We start from the raw sequence: 21,978 nt of genomic DNA on the forward strand, positions 1-21,978 counted from the left end.
ATTCATGTATTTCTTAAGCTGTCACTTTCCACAGTTTTCTCCAACAATTTGTAGATTTTAACAAAGTCCAAATATCACTTAAAACGAACTCTATTAAGGCTTTGTTAATGAAACCGCAGATGAAACTCCACAATACCTGTTGGTCTGTCTGATTTTGTCGAACAAGCCCGTAAGCTGTGTGGTTGCGTGCTGAACAGCTAAATTTTAAATCCTGTTTTCATTTTGCAAAGCTTGCAAAGCTGTATTGGGTTAGGGTTGGCAGCAGACATCTGCACAGAGAACAAAAGTAGGCTTCAAAAGGTCTGACTTTATTTCACTGCATTCAAAAAGGAAATTTTGGTGTTGCATAATTTTCTAAAATTAACACAATGTCAACTTAATAAAATCTTTGCAATTACCTGTTCCTCTAATTAAAGCTGTAAACATTCGGGCAATGAACTTTAATGTCTGATATGTGTCATTGCCGAGTCATGCTTTCATGCAGGGTTTAGCCTCAGTACAAAGCTTTAGTTTGCACAACACAAAAGAGGCTTTAATCTATCAAAGCCTCGGATTAAAACTCAAGACAAAAATGACACGTGACCAAGCACTCACTAAAGCTCTCCATCATCAGTTCATAGTTGTATTCAGCAAACATTTATTCAGTTTTAGATACAGTACTAGGACATGTAATGCAATTTATTATATGTCCTTAATTGGCATTGTTTCCAGTGTTTCGATTTTATCTCTGTTATATTGCTCAAGTTCACATTGTGCCACATGTTGGCTTGTATGTATGTAAGTCTGTACATCTCACACTTTTTCTCAAAGAGTTGCAAAAAAAAAACCTTCAGAAGTCACACACAACAATGACTAAAAAACTGGGAATACAAGCCTCCTTTTCAATTGACAAAATGCATTTAAAACCCATTTAAGAAACATTAAAAATGTAACATGCCAGAAGCTATTTTGGAAGGAGCACCCTTCATTTGCATTGGCCAATAAACATTAAGATGCCCCCCAAAGAGAGAACAATAACAACATGTGTGTTCAGACTTGCCTATGTTTCAACAAATAAAGAGGGCTCTCTAAACTCTCTTCTATCAATCAATCTTAAATTCTTGAGGGATCAGCATGCGCGTAAGGTGTCATATCAAGCGAAGAGTCTCTGTGTGAACCGGAATAAGCTCGATGTGAGACCTGGGACTTACTTAATGAAGCTCTCTGTAGTCTGGACACAATTCTAAGCCTCCAGAGAGGGTTCCAGTGAGCTCTTTGTGCTTGTCTTTCACCTCCGTGGCCTTATAGAAAGCACTCCTCATACAAGGCGCACAAACTGCGACAATATAATTCAACAAGAGAACGTCATTAAAGTGATCCTCAAAGAAGAAGAGGGCAGTAGAGAGGGTCTTCTCCAAAAGTCCAGAGACTAGAGAGGGATGCAATCTATGTCCTTAAGACAAAAGAAAAAATATGTGGGGTGAGGTTTTGTTTGGTAAAACCTTTTTACAGTACTGATTTGAGATACCACTAGCAATCAATTATATGTGCTTTAAAGAGAAGGCAGTGGAGAGCTTTGTGATTGTATTGGTCTCGCAATGCATCCATCTATTTTCTTCCACTTATCTGAGGTTGTGTTGCAGGGTCAGCAGCCCAAGCAGAAAGGCTGAGATCTCCTTTCCTCAGCCACTATGGCTAGTTCCTCCAGGGGAATCTCAAGACGTTCACATTAGAAAACTATTTTCGCCCGCTTGTATCTGAAACCTCATTCTTTGGGTCACTACTCAAAGCTCATGACCATAGAAGAGGATACTAACGTAGATCAACTGGCTAAGCCAAGAGCCTCTGCTTTGGGCTTAGCTCTATCTTCACCATAAAAGATTGGTATAGAGCCCATATCACTGCAGATCCACCTATCAATCTCCTGCTCCATTTTCCCCTCACTCGTGAACAAAACACTAACCTGAGACACTAAAACTTAATTTGGGACAGGACTCCATTCCTGATGCAGAAAAGGTACTCCACCTTATTCAGGCTCATGGTCTCAAATTTGGAGACCCTGATCCTGATCCTGTCTGCTTCACACTCAGCTGCAAACTGGTGCAGCAAAAGCTGGAGATTATGATCTGATGAAGCCAGTAGGAAAACATCAACAGCAACAAGCATAGACATGATCCCACCACCACCACATATCCTCAACATCTTGGCTGCGCCTAGAAATTTTGTCCAGAAAGAATCGGTCACAAAGGGTAACCTTAGCGGAGTCCAACTCTAACTGGAAATGAGCCTGAATTCCTGCCAGCGATGCAGACCAAGCTCTTTCAGTGGTCATACAGGAATCTGTATCCATGGGCCTAGTACCAATACTCCCAAAGTAACACCCCACAGGACTTGAGGGATGCGATCAAAAACTTAACTGAAGTCCACAAAACTTATGTAGACTGGATGGTTGAACTTCCATGAGCTCCCCAGGATCCTGCTGAGAGTGTAGAGCCAGACCGGCGTTTCACAACCTGGACGAAAACCACACTGAACTTCCTGAATCTGACATTTGATTATCTGGCAGACCTTCCTCTCTAGAAACCCTGAACAGATCTAACCAAAGAGGCTTAGATGCATGACCCCCCTGCAGTTGGAAATCACTCCGTGGTGCCCCTTTTTACATATCGGGATCACTACCGTCTGCCAATCCATGGGAAATGTTCCCAATGTCCACGTAATATTGCAGAGTCAATTCAACTAACACATCCCCACAAAATACAGAGCCTTAAGAACTCTAGGCAAATCTCATCCACCCCCAGGGTCTTGCCACCCAGTAGCTTTTTAAAGCACCTTGGCAACATCAGCACCAGATATTGGAGAAATTACTAGGCTTTGCTTCCTCACTGGATGACATGCTGATGACAATGAGGAGGTCACTATGGTATTCTGCCCATTGACCCACTGCAGCCCGAATTGAGGTCAGCAACACACATTCTCAGCATATACAGTGTTGGTATTCCCGACAACCTTGTGGCCAGAGCTCCGGCAAGCCGCCTCCACAATGGATCCATGGAACATGGCCCACTCTGACTCAATGTCCCCCGCCTTTTACAGGATTTGTTAAAAGCTATCTCAGAGGTGGGAGTTGAAGTTCAGTCTGACAGGAGATTCCACCAGATGTTTCCAGCAGGGCGTCACAATGCATTTGGGCTTCCCCAGCATTCAGTGGATACCTCCGACCCTGTCTTCAGCAGATGAGATATCCACATGCAGCTCCCTTTTCATAGCATGTTTAAAGTCAAGTGATGTGCTTTTCAATTAAGAGGTCTGCCAGACTGCCAGGCTTGTGCGAGGAAAGACAGTCAAAGACAGAGAGAGTGAAAGCAGGAACCTAAAAGAGAAAAACTCAGAGTAAAGCCAACATGCTCCTAGCCAACAATCACATGTCTTTAGGGTCTTAATCGGTGTGATCAAGACTGGACCCCTTCAGCTAAAGCAGCAAATTTCGGAAAACCAAAACATGTACACAGACATGAATTTCACCTCTCTGCAGGTGCTCGGTAATGTCTGGCAGCATCTGTCTTTTGTCTTGTTGCATCTGTCTATGCTAAAAGAGCGATCAAAAAAATGCTAATACCTGCTCAGGGGTGCGAATACAGAATAAAGAGCAGGGCACATGTAGGAAGACAAATTCACAAGTACAATGAGCTCCCCCAGGTAAAGATCTGAATATTTCATAAAGCCTCATTAAGGCATGAAAATAAGAGGTTGAGATTTTTCACTAGAAGTGTCTTGGTAATAAATTCAGGTCACATGCCAGTCTTAGAGAAACAGTTGTAAGCTTACGGGCATCAAGCACTCTTCTTAATAACACCTAATGTGTTCCTACTTATAGCACACAAGACATTCATTAAATCTGGTGTAAACCTTTAATTTCACTGTTCTGATACCTAAAATAGAAACAAAATATCTACATAGTCATACAATAGGATACTATTTGAGAACTTTGTCACACTCTAGTCCTGTCACTATGAACACCAAAATCTACATACTTTAAAAATAGCTAAATGTTTTTCCTCTCTTTCATTTGTGTTATGGCAGACTTTTACTTCCTTACTGTGCACAGGTCCTAAATTAAACCATCGACAAAAATCACAAAAACTATTCAATGAATAATTTTAGTAATGTCTATATTTCTCATTTAACTTATTTATGCACATAAATAAGGCATGCCATTTCCTATCCATTGCCTCACTCCTCCATTAATATGAGAAACATGCTAACTGCTTATGGCACCATAAACTCTTAGCATATGTTCTGAGTCTTAAAAACCCCCAGAGAGCCTTAATTACTGATAACAAAATGTTAGACAGTAAAATTATGCACACATTTAAATCATTGTCCAATTACAATTACTGTACTCCCTTGTAGTTTGTTAAAATATGATGATATGTTCTGCTCAAAGCAATCTTTCCAAGCAATTACCAGTGTTAGGCCATGAAGCAACACAAAGTATACTGTAGCTCTTTCAGTAGATGTGCTATGTTTGTCGTATTAAAATATAAAAATGAAATATTAAGATAACAAAAGAGGAAGAGGCAATAATGAAAATTGTTCGCTATTCAGTGGTTTTACATGAAAACATGATTGGCTATAGATGAAGTGCTCAAATTAATATCTACTTTAGTGCATACATTTTTCCACACTTAGTCACACTCACTCCTTATCAGGAGTGAGTGTGATGACATTTATGTGCATCTTGTGTGTATGTGCAGAATGACAGGAATATACTGCAGCAGGAGTATATGTAAAGATTTAATTGAATTCCTTCAGCTAGGACGGCAGCCCACAGCACTCTGACTTATCCGGCCCCGAATTGCTTCCAGTGAGATCTAATCATGCTGCATGAAATGAGCCTTACCTGAGCAGAATAGCAGCGCGAGGTCTGGGGGCTGCAGGGGAATACCTCTATTAGGGACAAAGAGAGGAAACGATAGAGGAGAGGGAGAAAGGGGTCAAGAATGAAGGCAGAGGCAAGGCGTGAGAGAGAAGAGCTTAATGGAAATTTGAAAGAGGTTCGACTTCAATCTAAGTTAATTTGGCACGAGATGTATGCTATAATTTTCCATTAACACCTACAGTAATCAGTTTAAATTGTTTATAGAAAGGAAGTTATTTCATCAATTTCATTCATTCACTGAAAAAAATATTAATTAAATGCTGTTGCAGTCATGTTTCAATATGGGTTTTGCAAAGTGGTACAACTTAAATATATTAGAGGACGGGACAAGTAAAAAAAACTATTAGAAAGGGGACAAAAAAGCTATTATAGCATGAGATCTAAAGAGACTGAAATTACAATATTTTCCTTCAGAGTTTCTCCATCGGGAAACGCTAACCCCAACATCTGGTCAAGCAATTCCAAGTTATGAGCCATGGAAATGAACTTGAAACATGCATGATCTCAAGTTCAACATCTAAAATAGAGTCCCATCACACTACTACTGCATACCTTGCATTTCAATTATGGTGGAATATATGATATCATACAAGCTTAGCACTTTCATGTCTTTAACACTAACATACGTAATTTGATAACTAGATAATCTAAAAAAAAAAATTGATTTTTTGACATGTAAAAAAAAATATGAGCAGTATGAGCTAGATCTCATGCAACAATATGCAAACACTGTTTGCCCTGACGAAGATCCAGGGCAAGGATCTATCATCTTCTCTCATGAGTTGAAAGTACTGGATTCGTTAGACCCGTTGATAAAGCAGCGAACCTGCTACTGTAACTCCAGCAAAGCAGACAGTCAAACATGTCACACAGACTGAAAGCCATAATGATCACCGTAATTCATGACTCATGTAGTGCTTCACAGATCTGCGTAGATGCATAGCCAAATGGACGAGTACTAATTTAAGCTCACGATAATTATAATGCGTCAAAACAGCAGTGGGAGCAGACAGCTGACCAACCAAAATAACATGTTCAGAAATGGGCCACAGTACAATCCATACCTCATAAAAACAGGTCACTGTGCTGATATTGCCACTCGTATAGAAGCACTGACAAGACAAAGTTTACCAATGCATGTAACTTATACAGAATTAAAGGTAATTAAAAAAAAAACTCACAATGTACCGTTAATGACAGGTAAGGTTTGACTATCTTTCCTAATGTCCCGCAAGGCATGAGGAATTATGTGTCAGTGCGTGTATGAGTGTGTGTCAAGCTTGCAGAGCTGCCTGGAGCAATTCTTCCTGCCATGGCTGAATCTCCTCCAGTGGCGATGTATGAGCTCCACAGCAGTCAGACACAGACAGCACATTCACGTCTGTGTGTGAGTGTGTGTGTGTCAGTATGTGCATAATGTGTAACTGTGAATCAACATAGCTGGGTATGCTGGCTTTGATTAATAGTAATAGCAGGCAATGACCCTGAGAGATGCCTTACTTCTGTGACTTATTTGTCTTCCCTCAGAGACACTTCTTAGGTGCGGTTGTCCCCCCTCACTCTGTTTCTTTTTTCGCCGTTTGCCTGTGTCTCAAGAGGTGCAGCTCTCAAATACAGCCTTTTGTTTCTACAGAGAGCCTGTTTAACAACATGCAGCACAGACTTAAACCCCGACACTCAGCCACACGCACAAAGCAAAGCACCCAAAAGTGCATTTTGAAAAAAATAATCCTGCGAGGGAAAAAAAGAAAATTAGAGCATTCCTTACTTCAGCAATTTCTGATGCTTTACAAAATTAAACAAAAAAATTATATTGCTATATTGGTAAAAGCCACAGAGTTAATGAACTGATAAATTATTCCCAGTTCTCTAAGCCTTCATTACAGACTCTGATATCCAATAGTCAAATACTACATCTAGTAGGTCAAAAGTGTTTGGGCTATTTAGCAGAAAACAAAAATGTTCATTTCCCCATTGCAAAGTATTTAATAGTTTCCAGTGACATCAGCGCACAGGGAGAAAGTTAAGAGCTGGTTGGTGGACTCTCAGCCAAAGTTGAATAAAAATCCAAATAGGAGATTTTGCTTGATGCATTTAAAAAAAATAAATAAATAAAAAAGCACTCTGGACTCAGAATCAAAATGTCATTTCCACTTATCACAATACGTGGACATGACTTGGCAGCATGCTCAAAGCACTTACCCTTTTTCTGATCAAGTGGCAGAAGACATTTATTTGTATTTGCCACTCTGCTGCTTCATCAGCTATTTTCTAGGTTGTCTGTGGTGGTCTTTCAATATAAGCTCCCAATTACTTATAAAAACTGAAAAATAAACATTTCACCGTTACTCTACGAAAACCAAAATACTCCCCAATTTTCAAATGTGCAATATAATAAGACCAGCTGACCAACATGCTGAACACTGGCTTTATTATAGGCAAGTTTATCAGTCAGAGAGGATCACCCAGTTCACGTTTCAGGTTTGTGAAGAAGAGATAGCAAATTCTCTGAAAGACACACAAGCCCAATTTCTGCGGTGTTTCACGCAAAGGGCAATGTTTATTTATTTTTTATCCACCAGAAGAGCCAAGACAAGTCGTTGCCATTGAAAACTTTGAAAGCATCACAATTACCTAGTCCCAGCCATCTGTCATGCGCTGTACTCATTAAATGAGCTCACACAATTTCATTAATGTATGTTTTCCGGGAAAACAGCCCAAAGGGAGTTGCTGGTTCACTGGTTCATGCAATTTAGGAGTTATTCCATATGCATATTCACCCATATATACACAAGCGTCATAACTCAACTGACTTAACATTCAGACGTACGGTCTCAAATACCAACATGACCTAAAAAGTTTTTTAATTGAATTAATAACCTGTAAAGCACAAAAGCATCCAGTTTGGTATGCAGAATGTTAAAAATAATGAATAAATTATGCATGAAGGAGTCAGGTGTAACCCAGCTCAAAAAGATTTAATAATAGTGGCGCCTTAGCTAATTACAGCTTATACACACAGCAGATCGAGCTTAAAAACACTGGCACTTTGGAGGATCTCTCACTCTTGAACCTTGTTTATAGAGAGCTGAACTCCCCATAGATATATAGTGGAGAAATAATGTATTGTGCCACCAGAAGGTAGTAGGCTAAGCTAATAAGCTTGTATTAATAACTAGGCATCAAACACCTTAATGTCAATGAGCTGGAAAGTGATTAGCAACTCAGGGTGATGTGAAAATTTCACAATATTTCTTGCCAAACCAGCATGATTTCATCTGGTAAAAAATAAAAAATAAAATCAGCTGTGTACATTTATTTTTTACCAGATATAAAGGTGAATACTTTAGATTTGACACCATTCAGTATCAGTGTTTGAAATGCTTACTTTGAAGAGAGAAATAAAGTAGCTCTCAAATTGCATCTGATTTAAACCTTTCTGCCATTAGTAAGTTGAAAAGCGGTCACAGTTTTTTTCAAAAAGCTGGGCCGCATTTGGTCAACTGGTCAAAAGTTTCTTTAATAGGTCAAACTGAAACTGGACATCTCTAGTAAATAAAGATTTAACAACATTTTGAGGTTTAGTATTGTGAAAAGAAATAAATATTTTCACATGGTGGCATTAAGACAACCATATTCAGAAAAACACAGATCAAATCTTGACTGATAGAGTCTCTCAGCTTAAATTTAACAAGGTTCTTAGTTTTTTGGAAAAAAAAAAAAAAAGCTCAAACCCAATATTCTGTATGGTCATGGGCCCATTTTTGGCATCAAGGTAGACCAATGTTTTAAACAACCAGGGTTTTTAAACTAAGAAGCAGAGAAACTCTGCTTCTTATAGTTGGCTCTAAGAAGAAAAAAATATTTAATGGTTTAGAAACCTAAAAAAAAGAAAAAGAAAAATAATCAAATGTGAAAATATGACATCAGTAGTTATTAAGCTGAATTTTAGCAGTGCCAGGAATAATTGCTGTCTTTTTGTTTTAAATAAAAACAGCTAGATCATTTTTGTTTTACAGGTGTATGTGAATATTGAATGCCTTAGGACCATATTATTTTTACTTGGGGATGTAGCAATACACTGATAATATAAAGACAATATGCAAATAGACTCTGGCCATGAGATAGCCTTTACATAGGCTCATCACCCACAGTTGTAAAGAAGTCGCTCTAGTAAAATTTAAAAAAAAGATTATATTTCTAAAAGTATTCAAAATTAGAGGCTGAGCCTTACAATATTGGACCATTTTTTTTATTAATCCCCAGCAAATGACAAAGACGCCCATGTGACGTGCATGAATAAGAAATAGCAGAAAACTGCACCAAAGTCAAGGTCACCGGCCCACTCACATATCTGATGAAGGATAAGGTACAGTTCAGAGGCACAGGCAGCGCTGGAGTGGTGGGGAGACTCATAAAGAACCCCCGCCCCTCATGCCTCCCCATTTCCGAGGAAAGCCTGCCAAGGCTAGCTGAGCTGATGGCAACTAACTCTGAGGCTCTCCACATGTGCTAATCTCCCAGATTTAAATGGGAACACAACACAGAGCACAGAGCAGGGCAAGCCGGTCTGATCCACCACCGTATGTCTGAGTACACACAGCCGCCATAGGCATGTGTACACATGCAGCGTGCATGTGAAAACAATTACACTCATATGATCGTCTATTATTATAATAAATCAAGTACATAAATTCTGCAATCTGAATTAATGAAAAACTTTAGGCGCCCAAGACTGCTACGAAGCAACCTTGAATGTCCACCCTTCAGACAAAAATCTGAATAGTGGACATAAATTGAGCCACAGATAGAGACGCCGTGATTTGACAGTAGTGAGAGCAGGAGGGAGTACCTCCTTTCTTCCTTCAGGAGGGAAGACTGGGAACCATCAAGAAGCAGGGAAACCATGACAACCAGGCAACCAATCTTGGCAACCAACCCAGCATTCTCACAGTCTGAGCCAGACAAGTGCCTAAGCAAGGGTTAATCTCAACTGGGTGAAAGAGGAGAGAGAGACCGTCTGATTAAGCCTACTGCTGTGTACATGCAACAGACATTTAATACTCTATGCTATATGTCTTATTGCTGACAGCTATCTGAATAGCTGTCAGCAATAAACAAGAAAAATAAATAAATAAAAACTGTGAAGCAACAGCTAAAATACATTCACTTAACCATGATGAGAATTTGCAGCAGCATGAAAAGCAAAATTGTGTTTTTCTTCTTGCATTCCCTTCTTTCCACTCTAGAAAACAAGTTGTGTGAAATTCTAAGTAACGCAAGAAAAATAAATCGCATTACAGAAATAAGGTGCCAAACAGAAGTGGGAACCTTGACAGATGGCAAAATGGACGAAGTGGAGTGTGCGAGTGTGGCGTGTTTCACTATGACATGGGAGAAATAGACCATAGCACTCTGATGTCCTAACCTTGTTCTCCATGCTACATAACATTGCAGAAAACACACTGGCTGCGCTGGGCTAGGTTAAGAATCAAATAGGAAGTGATGGAGTCTGTCCAAAAATAAAAAATAAAAATAAAAAAGACACACAAAAACCCCTAAACACACATCCATGATCACCCACTGAGGTGTTTCTATTCACTGACCTCCCATCTAAAGATTGAGCTCCCTCCCCCACCCACCCAATATAAAGATGAAAAATCAGGGAGAAGCAGAGAGTCACGAAGATGATGATCAATATGTTTCCTTAATTAATAATCTCCAGAGTCAGAATGTTCAGGACCACTTCATCCTCTCGGACTTCAAGGCTTTTCTCGCCTCTGTTCCCACTCCATTTCCCTCCCTTTGCCCCGCCTCGCTCCTCCCCCATTCTCCACCTCTTTCCTCATCATTAATCTCTGAAAATCATTGGCTACATACATTCCTCCAATCGATGCAATTCCACCGAGGTCTTGTCTGATTTACCACATGACTGAATTCCTGTATGAATCTGAACTGGCCAGAGGAAACGGGACTGAGAAAGAGAGACGGAGCACGGAGGATGAGGGAGACGAGCCTGCTTACATAACCTTCAGCAGAAGTCCCAAACAGCAACATTTGACACAAGAATCCAGATTTGATTTAGACAAAGTATACTTTGGCCATGACCAGCCACCCCTGAAAATGACAATAACTGTGTGCACAACGTCTATGCTTCACACACAAGAGTTGTTAATAAAAGTTTAAATAAAAATTCTGTTCAAAAATAATCCCAAAAGGGGAGTTTAATGTTGTAGATCCTGTTATGCAGCGCTCAAAACACTGAAGAAATAGACAGCATATGTAGCCAACACACAGGCACACCAGCATCCCACCATTTAGGATGCATTTCAGGGCTGAGGGAGTCGAGCTCTGGCTCTAACCAGACAGTGTAACAGCTGAGACCATGCTGGCTTGGCTTCCTGCTCTGCAGCTCTGATCCAGACTGCTAACACAGTGAGCAACCCAGCTGGGAGCAACATGGAACAGCCTCTGGGTCAGGGCTTCTCTGACCTGAATGTTTGAACAAGCCCACGAACAACACAGGCCCATCATTGCAGATCTTTAGTTCTCCACTCCTCCTCCAACCCCAAGTTAAAGTAGCAACTTTTCACCTGCTTCACAATTATCTTAAACAGTACAAAAGGTACGGGTCAACGAGAGCATGAGCACAGCCACAACTCATGTCTGACTGAAACGCAATACTTCACTGTAGATTTGCCGAGTAACGTTTTATTGACAGCATAAACTAAACGCTTCCTTCTCCCTCGTCTTCATGCGGAATACCCTGTGCCGAGTGAGAATTTCTTGCAACTGAGAGGAAATCTTTGAGAACAGCAATTGACCTAAACCTACTGTACTGCTGTAACAGTTGTACAAATGCTGCACAATTTACCAGATATCCAGAATCAAAATGAATGCATTCACTTGTTTGCATTAATGAAATAGGCCAAGTAAGGTCAAGTCAGAGGTTTTTCTACACCATTATACAAAAAAAAAAAAAATGCACGAGCATACCCCAAAGCTGCAAAGAGTCCAGTGAAGTCCACATAAAGAGTTACTACTTGGCAAGTCTTTCTTCTGACATGAAGACAGTAAGAACAGCAGGATACTGGTTTAAGAGCCTTGTACCAGAGAACCCCCAAACAAAAAGTCCTCAGACCCCAACAGGGAGTGCTTAAGAGACAAAAAGATCAAAACAATGTCACAAACAGCTTTTTGTCAAATAAACGGAAAACTTGAAATGACTTTACTATCAAAACCTTCATGAAAAGTATAAAATGATCCCCCTAATCCAACCCCACCTCTCAGCCAGTCAACAGCATTTTCCAGGCACACGTTGCCCTTTCAAAGCATAATCAAGTATCTATGTTGCCTTCAATCATTCTAAAAATTCAGTATTTTTCAAAAATAACTTAAGAAATTTGACTTCACAAGTTGATGCCTTGAAATTGGCCTCCATCTTTTTAGGAAGTTCCTGCTCCAACACTCCACCATCAGCATATTGCAAATTTTGAGATTTTTTTTATTTTCTCAAATGAAATTTTTTTTTTTTTATAGATTAATAAGCCGCACAAAAATTAGCAATATATAATCTATTATCTATTCAATTCTGCCTTGTTCTTAAACAAAAATTTCCCCAAGAGCATTGCTACAATTTGGGCTCATCTTGTGCTCAGGAACCCAAAAATATTGGTTTATCAATATCAATATAAGAGTCAAATTTAATCTTGTACTATACCAATAGATCTTTAAATTATGACCACCCACTTCATAATAACCATTTCATGCCCTTCACCAAAATAACCCTGATTAGTCAGCTTTTACACAAACTCACAGATTCATAAAATTTAGCAAGAACTGATAAGGTTTTTATACAACAATGCCATTAGATCTTCTCACTTATTTTTCTGGGACATTTGGAAAAAAATTCCTAAAGCCTAATTTTACAAGTTCAAGGTCTTAGGTGGTCTTTAAGAGTAGTCTGACACAAAGGACAAAAAAACAGGTCAAAGTTACATAATAAATAAATCCCCAACATGAAATTGTTCTATTACGTACTCATACCTACATGTCGTACCAGCTCAACTAACAAAACTAAGCAATTATTAAATCCTGGGCTTTAAAAATGTATTTATCAAAACAATTACACAGATTACTTTATTGACTACCAAATGTCTTCTCAATTTGAGGTGAGCACCACAGAGTTCAATGAAAGCTTAAATGAATTGGGTCAGATAGGTCAATAAAATGTTTAGGTCGGCAGCACATGTCAAGATAACATCCCCGTTCGCTTTGAATGTCAGTAGGCAATATGTTTTGATGTTTGCCATATACAATAGAAAACCTTCACAACGTCCATCAAATGGAAACGCAGTATTGATCAGGTTCTACCAATCAACCACAGAAACACGGGCCTTATTCTTCTATAGCTTAAGCGCCAATCAGCAGGCAGCCATGCAGACACTCCATATCTGCAGACCTTTTCAGGGCTGAATGCACACCTGACAAAGGAGGAGTCATACAAACACTCTGCAGAAAACTAAAGGGTAATGGTGGTCTCCCCTTTAAAAAAATACTTGCTCAAACCAGCAGGACAAGCATTTGAGAGAAGATCCTGGAATTCAGCAAGAACTTATTAGTAATGAAACAATAGTAAATATCCGCTGTTGTATGTAGTGACAAAGAACTACTAATGTGCTAAGCTAGGAGAGGACAGCCTATGCAACCTTTGCGCCACGTGAACGTTGTGAGAGAGAGAGCTGTGCGGATTTTAGCTGTGTAGGGGGATTAGATCAGGATCCAAATCAGAACCGCCATGGTGGCAGTGTGTGTGACTCAGGACATGCTCTAATCACTTAATGAAAAAAGGACCTGCACAACTCCTGAGTTGAAGAGCCAGATCAAGAAGACGTCTTCCGCTTTCCCTCCTGTGTCAACGCAAGCCAACCCTGGCCTGGGAACCCTCACAAGGGGATTTAGCTCACTGGACAGTCCCTGCTGCCAGTCACAACCGAGCCAGGCCCATTGGGCACTCATAGTTGCCAGGCCAACCCTTTTCACAGAGGCCTGGGAAAAAGATCTGACAGATTAACAAATGGTTAACAGGCAAATGGATGTTACACACCATCATTAATCTGAATACATTTGGCATGGGTAAAACCACAGCAGAAAGAAAGAAGAAAGACTCGGATACCATTGGCCAAATCATTTTTTTCCCCAACATAGCACAAGCAGACTTAGATAATGCTGTGTTTTCTATTGGTTCAAAGGAGAAATGGAAAAATGTTACCGAAAAGCTCGGTCAAATGTGTTCCACTTGAAAGTGAATTTTACCGTGTGTCCCTGAAACTCTTAATATGTTGAAGTCAAACATGTCTAGCTGACCTGTAGCTTGCATTCTTACACCCACATGGAACTGACGTCTGAAGTGAGCATGAAAAATCCATCAGAGTTGGCCTCGGCTCTCCCGTGAACAGAAACGATGATCTCAGTGACACCACATAATTAAACGTCTGTACCAAGCAGACGATACCAGCTCGATACTAGCACAAACACCCATTAGGGAGGCTGCAGTGGGCAATGAGAAAGCAAGACGAGTCTGAGTAAAAGCTCCTCCTGCAAGCAAAATAAAATTGAGGGGGTTGCATTTATTGAAACAGAAAAAACAAAAAGCAACTTCAATACAGCCTGAAACGTATCATAACCAGTGTTTTTGCTTTATTAACTTTTTTTATTTGAAAAAGTATAACCAGATCTAAAATAATTAGATTTTTTTAAAACAAAACAGAAACTATTACTTCTACTGCCTATAAAGCTATTTTCACTATTACTTGACGTTAATACAAACAAGCAGAAATAAAACTAAATGTTATATTAGCTCAGTCCTCCTTTGCGTTTAAAACTAGTTCATTTTTGATGGCATTGGTTCAACAAGGCATAAGGAATATTCTCTAGAGGTTTTGATTAATGCTGCATATCTGATTCCACTGCATATCAAACTTGCTCTACTGAGCCGAGATATGTTGAAGGCTATTAAAATACAGTGATTTTATTGTCATGTTGGGGGGGGGGAGCATGTCTATGGCAATATTTATAACAGCAAATATACACAGAACCACAAGGCCACAGTGTAGATGAGACCCATTGCTAAACAGCAAGTTGGTGGCCAGGTGAATTAAGAGACCAGGAGAATATTTGGAAGAAAGCATACTGTTTAGGAGTGCACACACAAAAAAAAAAAAAAAACATTTACACACATGGCAACTCAGCGTGACCAGCTGGACTGAGCTGGGGAAAGTAACGCCTATTGTAGCCATTTTAGACAACAGATGGGAGGAAAATCTACCCATAGATAGACGCAGAGGAGAGGGAAAAGTCCAACTCTCTCCCCTCATTTTAAAGGCTGAAGAGCTTTGAGAGAGAGAGCTGCAATCAGTCCTGCTATTTTCTGCCTACACACACACACACACACACACACACACACACAAGCAGGGCTGTACCTGCCTCTCCTTTCACGTGGCTCTGCTATTTGAGCCCACGGCGTTCTTGCTGTCCAGTCGCAAGAACGCCGGGGCTGCACTGAAACACACAAGCATCTCCTCAGGAGAGCATGAAACATCACCGGCTCCTGTTCCCAGGGCATCCTCTGACTGCACAGCACATGTGCTATATGCAACTTCAGAAAAATTGCACCGTCACTGCTGTCCAGGTTTGACAGAAAGCACGCGCTTCTCATTCGGGAAGCCCACACTTACATCCCCATGAGGGATGTATGAATATAGATTAGTGTGGCTCTGCAAGAAGCTCGTGTTGTGTCGAGGTGGGATGTTCTGACTCCGAATTGCAGTCGCTGCCTGTAGGAGAAACGCCTGCCCTCTCTTTCTCGCTCTCCTTGTGTGCCTGCGGACTAAGAATAGATCAATGTATCAGGCAAATCGGGATTAACGGCGTTGTGCTCCAATCACAGAACACTCAAAGGGTGCGCAAACAAGCAGGAGGAGCCGTCCCAGATAACAAACACACACACATAAAAAAAAAATAAAAAAAAGTTGATTTTCACTGCCCATCGCACTGTCATCATGTCTGTTGTTTGACGCTGTTCCGCACGCAGATTCGATCCAACGCCAACGCACAAACGAGGAAAACCCATGAAAAGCGACATCAGACACAAATCCTCCCTCATCCTACTGCGTGAACAATTATCATGTCAGATCACCGCTGAAAATGACAAAGCGCACCAGTGTCACACGGGCAGGACTGGGCAGGTGTTTCGTAACTAAAGCATTTAGTTACCTCTCACCTGCGCACACCAAATTTCAACTCGCCAGCGGAGCGGGTTGAAAACAAATTGTGCAATTAAAGAGGGGAACTGGAGGGGGGAGGAGAAGGAGGAGGAGGATGCGGACAGCAAGCTGTCCCAACTAACCTGTCTGTCCTTTCCCGAGCGTCTTCTCCAAACGATAAGGTCCCACGTAATTGGCGTGCTGGGCACCGCTGTTGTCTTTCCCGGACGATGACATGTCGAATCTCTTCAAATTAGACACTTTCTAATAAAGCGCACGCAATTAGACACTCCTCGCTGGAGCTCTTGAGCCGCCGCCGCCGCCGCCGCTGCCTCTCTTTTTTAACTCCACAGCCTCTTCTCTTCTCTTCCTCTCGCTTCTTCTGCCTCCTGGTCCCCCTACCTCACTCGTTGTTTGAGGAGGTGAGGTTCTCTCTTTTTCTGGGTGCTTTCCCCCCTCTCTACAGTCGCAGGCGAGTCGCAAGTGCCTTGAATATCATTGTGGGGGTTTAAAAAAAAAAAAAGAAAAAGAAAAAAGAAAAGCAGCGCTGCCGCTGTGCGTCTGTGGGAGGTGCTGCCGAGCGGCCGTGAATGATCAGCAGTGGGTTCAGCCAATCGAAGAGGAGAAACCGTCTCCGCTGACCAGTTCCTTTGCCTCAGAACAGTTGTTTCTTTTCGCGTGACAGCTACAACTTGTGATTGTTAAAAGTTTAATGTAATTAATGTCCGATAATAGGTACTTCTGTAAAAGCGTTGACCAGAGACCATTAGCTCTTTTTGGTTCAACTTTGTGGATAGCATGCTAGCGAGGAGAAGGGACTAATCTAAAACACAAGACACGTGAACGCTACAAAAACAGGTTTTAACTTTTATCGAAATTATTATAGAAAACATTTCATAATATTTTTAAGTTCCAAACAATTATCTCTTTTTTTTCTTTTATCATTTCGGCGCGACTCAATAACCTGACACCAACATGCTGTTTATTTTAGAAGTGAATCCCTGATAGCTGTGTCGTTTCTGAACAGTGTCATTGACATTGATAAAGCTTTGGCCACCGTTGATTTTCTGTACTTCTTTTGTTTTTCTATAAAAAGTACACCTGTCCCAGAGCTGCATTGTTTAAATGTACCTCATTCCCGAATTGAGCCACTCATTAATGCATGTCTGCCATTATTTTTTGTACTCTCTTTTTGCTTTTATTTGACATTGACATTACTACTTCTATCTTTAAAAGCATTTCCTTTGTCAAACCCTTTAATGGAGCTCTTGCTGCCACATACTCTGCATTCTCTTTGTTGTTCTGCCCCAAAGTCCTCTTGACTCGGTGCTGATGTATTTAGCCACTTCTGTTTGCTGGATAGAAAATGTTCATCATTATACTTTTCACGTTAAGTTTCTACAGTTCACGTCACATCTGCATTTTAAGGTAGATAATCCAGGGCTTTAAAAGGGCTGCAAAATGAGGCGTTTTTCCATGCTCAAAATAAAAACAGGTTTAAGGTGATTGTTAAACTTATTATCGCATTTCTCAGCCCTTAGTTTTAAGCATCCTAGCGCAATGTTAATTTGGGTTGGAGCAAAAATGTTAGGAATTAATGTTAGGGATCATTTAAAGTTGATGATGAATAGGCATAATTAGATACTTTAGCGTGGGAGGTGATTTTAGACAAATGTTTGGAGGTGAAAATGTCTGGATGAATAAATAGTGCCAACAGTAACTGAAGCACAGCGAGCCTGCAGCTCTTAGGGCTATGTTTGCTGTGGGTAGTGTTCTTCAGCTATGCGGCTCTAAGGTCTTGAACTAAAGTGCATCACAGAAACAAAACGACAATTACTCCAAACAGCACCGTGCACAAGAAAGTGTTCCAGCCTTCATGAATATTTACACAAGCTCCATTTACTGAGGGTGGTTTTAATGCTGCTGGAAAACCACAGTGCATGACAGTTTCTCATCCCTCCTCTTTCCTCTTTCCCGTGTCCTTCCTCTGCGCTACCCTTTATTCCCCTCACTCTCGCAGGGCCCACAAACATGGCCTTGCGGTGATTTCAAGTGTGTGCAGCAGGGGCAGAGTATGTTGGCTCTGCTATTCATTTCACACCCCACTGGTCTGAGACCTGTGACTGCAGCTCTGGCCTCTGTCTGTTCCTCACACCCTGAGAGAGTACAGGTGTCAGGGGGACACGTGCAGGAGAAACACGCACGCATGCACACACACAAGCACACTAAGTGACCTCTAAAATATTCGCATTGAAGGGGGCTGCTGAAATATTAAACAGAGAAATATGTAGAAACAAAAGAGTAAGACATACATATATACAAACGTGTGTGTGTGTGTGTATTCTTTCATATCGGAGTCAGTCTTTTTTAAGTGTTGATCTTGATCAGTGGTTTTGTGTTTGCATTTCTCTTTAGAATTGTGCTGCTTTTAAACTTTCTCTATGTTCTTGTACTTAAAGCTGCAGTATGCAACTTTTATGAAAAATATACTTTTACATACTTGCTATGTTGTGACTGTACAGTATGAGACAGATAATTTGTGAAAAAAAATGTTCAGACTAGCTAGCATGAGCGCCGATGACGGCGGATAAAGTTTTTCTGTAACAGTACGTTGTTTCTCCACCATTTGCACATTGAGCAACATCGATCGACAGCGCTAAGACCTTCCTCCTGGTTCTAGTCTGTTGTTTTTGGTTTCTTCAGACAGCAGTAGTAGCTCACGGAGGAGGTGGAGGAGATCAATCTTTTCACAGATTATCTGTCTCATAACATTCTGTTAGTTTTAACAAATATGTAAAAAATTATACACTGCTCAAAAAAATAAAGGGAACACTTAAACAACACAATATAACTCCAAGTAAATCAAACTTCTGTGAAATCAAACTGTCCACTTAGGAAGCAACACTGATTGACCCGACGAGGGTCCCCGTTGTCAATCAGTGTTGCTTCCTAAGTGGACAGTTTGATTTCACAGAAGTTTGATTTACTTGGAGTTATATTGTGTTGTTTAAGTGTTCCCTTTATTTTTTTGAGCAGTATATATTCTTTATAAAAGTTACATACTGCACTTTTAACAGGAATAAGTTCATATTTTGCTACGTGTGCTTAAAAGGAGGGAGAATGTCAATAATTTAAGAATCACATATGTGCCAGGCTAAATAAACTTTCTACGTCAAATTTTAAGTGTGTAAAAAGATCTTTAAGAAAAAGTTAATAAAAACATCCCTAGAGTTTGGCCATTGTTTTCATTCAGTTGTATTAAAAGTTTTAATAATGTGAAATGACCTTCAGAAAAATAAAATGACAGTAAAAAATAAAACTCAGAATGAACTTTTCAGAGCAAATTAGAAATCTCTGTGTTGCATTTGATCGTAAGTGTTGCAGTTTATTCTGACTTTCTGATCTCACATTAAAAACGTTACAAAAGTATATTTTATCAACTAAAACACAACACTAAAGTTTGACTGTTTCTTTCTCAGCCCAGTGGAGACTTCAACATGCACTTTTTACACAGGAAGAACATTTTTACACCTACACTTTCTTTTCTCCTTTTCCTAAAAAGAAAGTACCGTACCGCAAAAGTCAAATACTGACAAAGAGCGTACGAGAGTTCGCTCTACTTTTGAAGTCTGTTCATTTTAGAACTGAATTGACTTTTAAAAGTCATTTGAAAAGAGTGCCTCAAATGACTTTCAAAATCTTCCTTGATCTGCGTTCCACATACTTATCAGATTTACTTTTGTTGTACAAGCAATCCAGGTTAGATCTGGATCAGTCTTTTGTAAAGTCTTTGTATAATGCTCAAATAAAGAAGAAAGAATCACAAAAAGACAAACCTTTCCCATTTCGGCTCTTGCGTGTGGAACAGCTTCCTGAAGACCTTGAGGGCCATTGACATTTTAAAAAGCAAACAAAGAATTTATCTCTTTTGCTTGCCTTTAATTCATTTTTAGTAAATAACTATCAATTCCTAATTTAATTTTGACATAATTTTATTTGTAGTTTTATTGCATTTTCAGTTAGAATTAGTACAGATTTTGGATTATTTTACCATTCACACTTATTGGTAAATTGTTGTTTTGCTGTGGTTAATTAGCATTTATGGCAATTATTCAACATAAATTATTATTCTTTTTAATTCTTCTTTTATTATTTTCCTCAGTCCTTAGCTTTTCCTTTGTTCTTACACATCTCTCTGTTTCCCAGGTTTAGCCCATATTTTGTTTTCTGTTTTTCTTTGTCATATTTTACAATGCATCCTGTTTGTACGTCATGTAAATAACTACTTGCTGACCTCTTCATGCATAAAATATGACTTTTTTTATGCTAGGCTAAAAAGACAAAACAATATAAATATTTTCTGAATAATTTTGAAGATTTCAGAGTTTAAATAAAGAAACGAGATACAATCCAAAATTTTCCCAATTTGGTTTGTGCGCTCATTACACTTAATCTTCACGATTCTTCCCCTATATAATCTGTCTATATTTAACTGAAACAAGCATACACAATGCAAATAAAAAATTAAAACTCCATTTGTTTTATAAATGATGCATGCACGCAAGAACATGTTCCCATCTAGCAAAGCTTTTCCCCTCACACTCTTCACTTTTTTGCGTGACACCAAGTTTATATGCCCCAGTTTAGTGCCTTTGAGGTCTGCCCTAGGAATGTGCGCCGTATCCCCCAGATGCCCTTCATCGCACCGAGAGCCAGCTTCCTGTAAAGTGTGACCCAAAATGCCACTCCTGTGCATGCCGCCGAGCCAGGTGGACAGGGCGTGTGATGTCAGAGCCAGGTGCCAGGTGGGCACCATCTCAATAATGCATCACGCTCAGCACTGTCGCTGGCAGGTGTTACACTTTGAAGTGTTCCAGAAACATCTGCAGCCTGAGCTTTTAATCACCTTCTCTGTTACCCCAAACCGCTTCTCATCAATCCGTCTCCTCTGCTCCGTGGCCTCCTACATCCTACAGCCGCCTCCTAAGCAAATGAATGGGAAGACTAAGCTGTATGCACGGATTTGCTTTTTAAATATGTATTTATGCTTGTTTACCAATGTGGATATAAAACTGCTAAATTTAAGCAGGAGTAAAATACAAAAATGCCTTTTGTCTTCTGGACGTTTATTAAATATTAAGCAGGGTAGAAATTACCAAGCAATTGTATCTTAGTGAGCAGTGCAGTGTCAGCGACAGTGGAAGGCAAATGAATACTCAGATTTTTCTACCAACCTATCAGATTCAACAATTTTGCAAGAAAAACATTGTGTAAATATTGAAAAGGGATTTCATCTGTGAGCGGTCTATACAATGAGTAATTGTTTGCATTTCAGATCATTTCACCTTTCTGTGTTTGCTTGAAACAAAGAAATAAAAAAGATGCTCACCAAAGGGGGAAAAAAAAAAAAAAAAAACAGAGGAAGATGTTGACACAGTGAGGTTTACGTCACCAAACACTGCTGCGAAAAAATGTATTTTCACATTTCATACGTCCCTTTTCCTGTCATTAGTATTTCAGATCATTAATCAATAACAATAACAAACAAAGTAAACATAAAGTCCAGTTTTTAAATGATGGTTTTCTTTAATTAAGAAGAAAAACTCACCTGGCCCCATGAGAGAAAAATATTTTCACCAAAATATTAGTAACGTTTGGTAAAGGAATTTTACCCCAGTCATTTTTCCAAAATTGTTTCAATTCAACCAGAACTGGAAGGACTTCAGCATAAAGGGCTCACTAAAGTTCCTATCCTGACTTTGATAAAGCCACATCTAAGCCTTAACTTTGCTT

General features: G+C 39.8%; 1 protein-coding gene across 4 annotated transcripts in view; it reads right to left on the reverse strand.

The window, feature by feature from the left end:
* brsk2a (BR serine/threonine kinase 2a) overlaps positions 1 to 16,718 on the reverse strand; it is a 189,050-nt gene extending 172,332 nt beyond the window's left edge. Inside the window, exon 1 of one of the 4 annotated variants that reach the window (XM_017305359.2) lies at positions 16,329 to 16,706. In XM_017305359.2, coding sequence (XP_017160848.1) covers positions 16,329 to 16,422 — 94 coding nt within the window. In that variant the 5' untranslated portion in view covers positions 16,423 to 16,706. Of the gene's footprint in view, positions 1 to 16,328 lie in introns of all 4 variants that reach the window. The other 3 variants (XM_081608049.1, XM_017305357.2, XM_017305358.2) reach the window with 3 other exon arrangements.
* Between the last annotated feature and the right edge of the window lie 5,260 nt (positions 16,719 to 21,978).

Source organism: Poecilia reticulata, chromosome 6, assembly GCF_904066995.2.
Source record: "Poecilia reticulata chromosome 6, P_reticulata-male-v2, whole genome shotgun sequence".
NCBI lineage: Eukaryota > Metazoa > Chordata > Actinopteri > Cyprinodontiformes > Poeciliidae > Poecilia > Poecilia reticulata.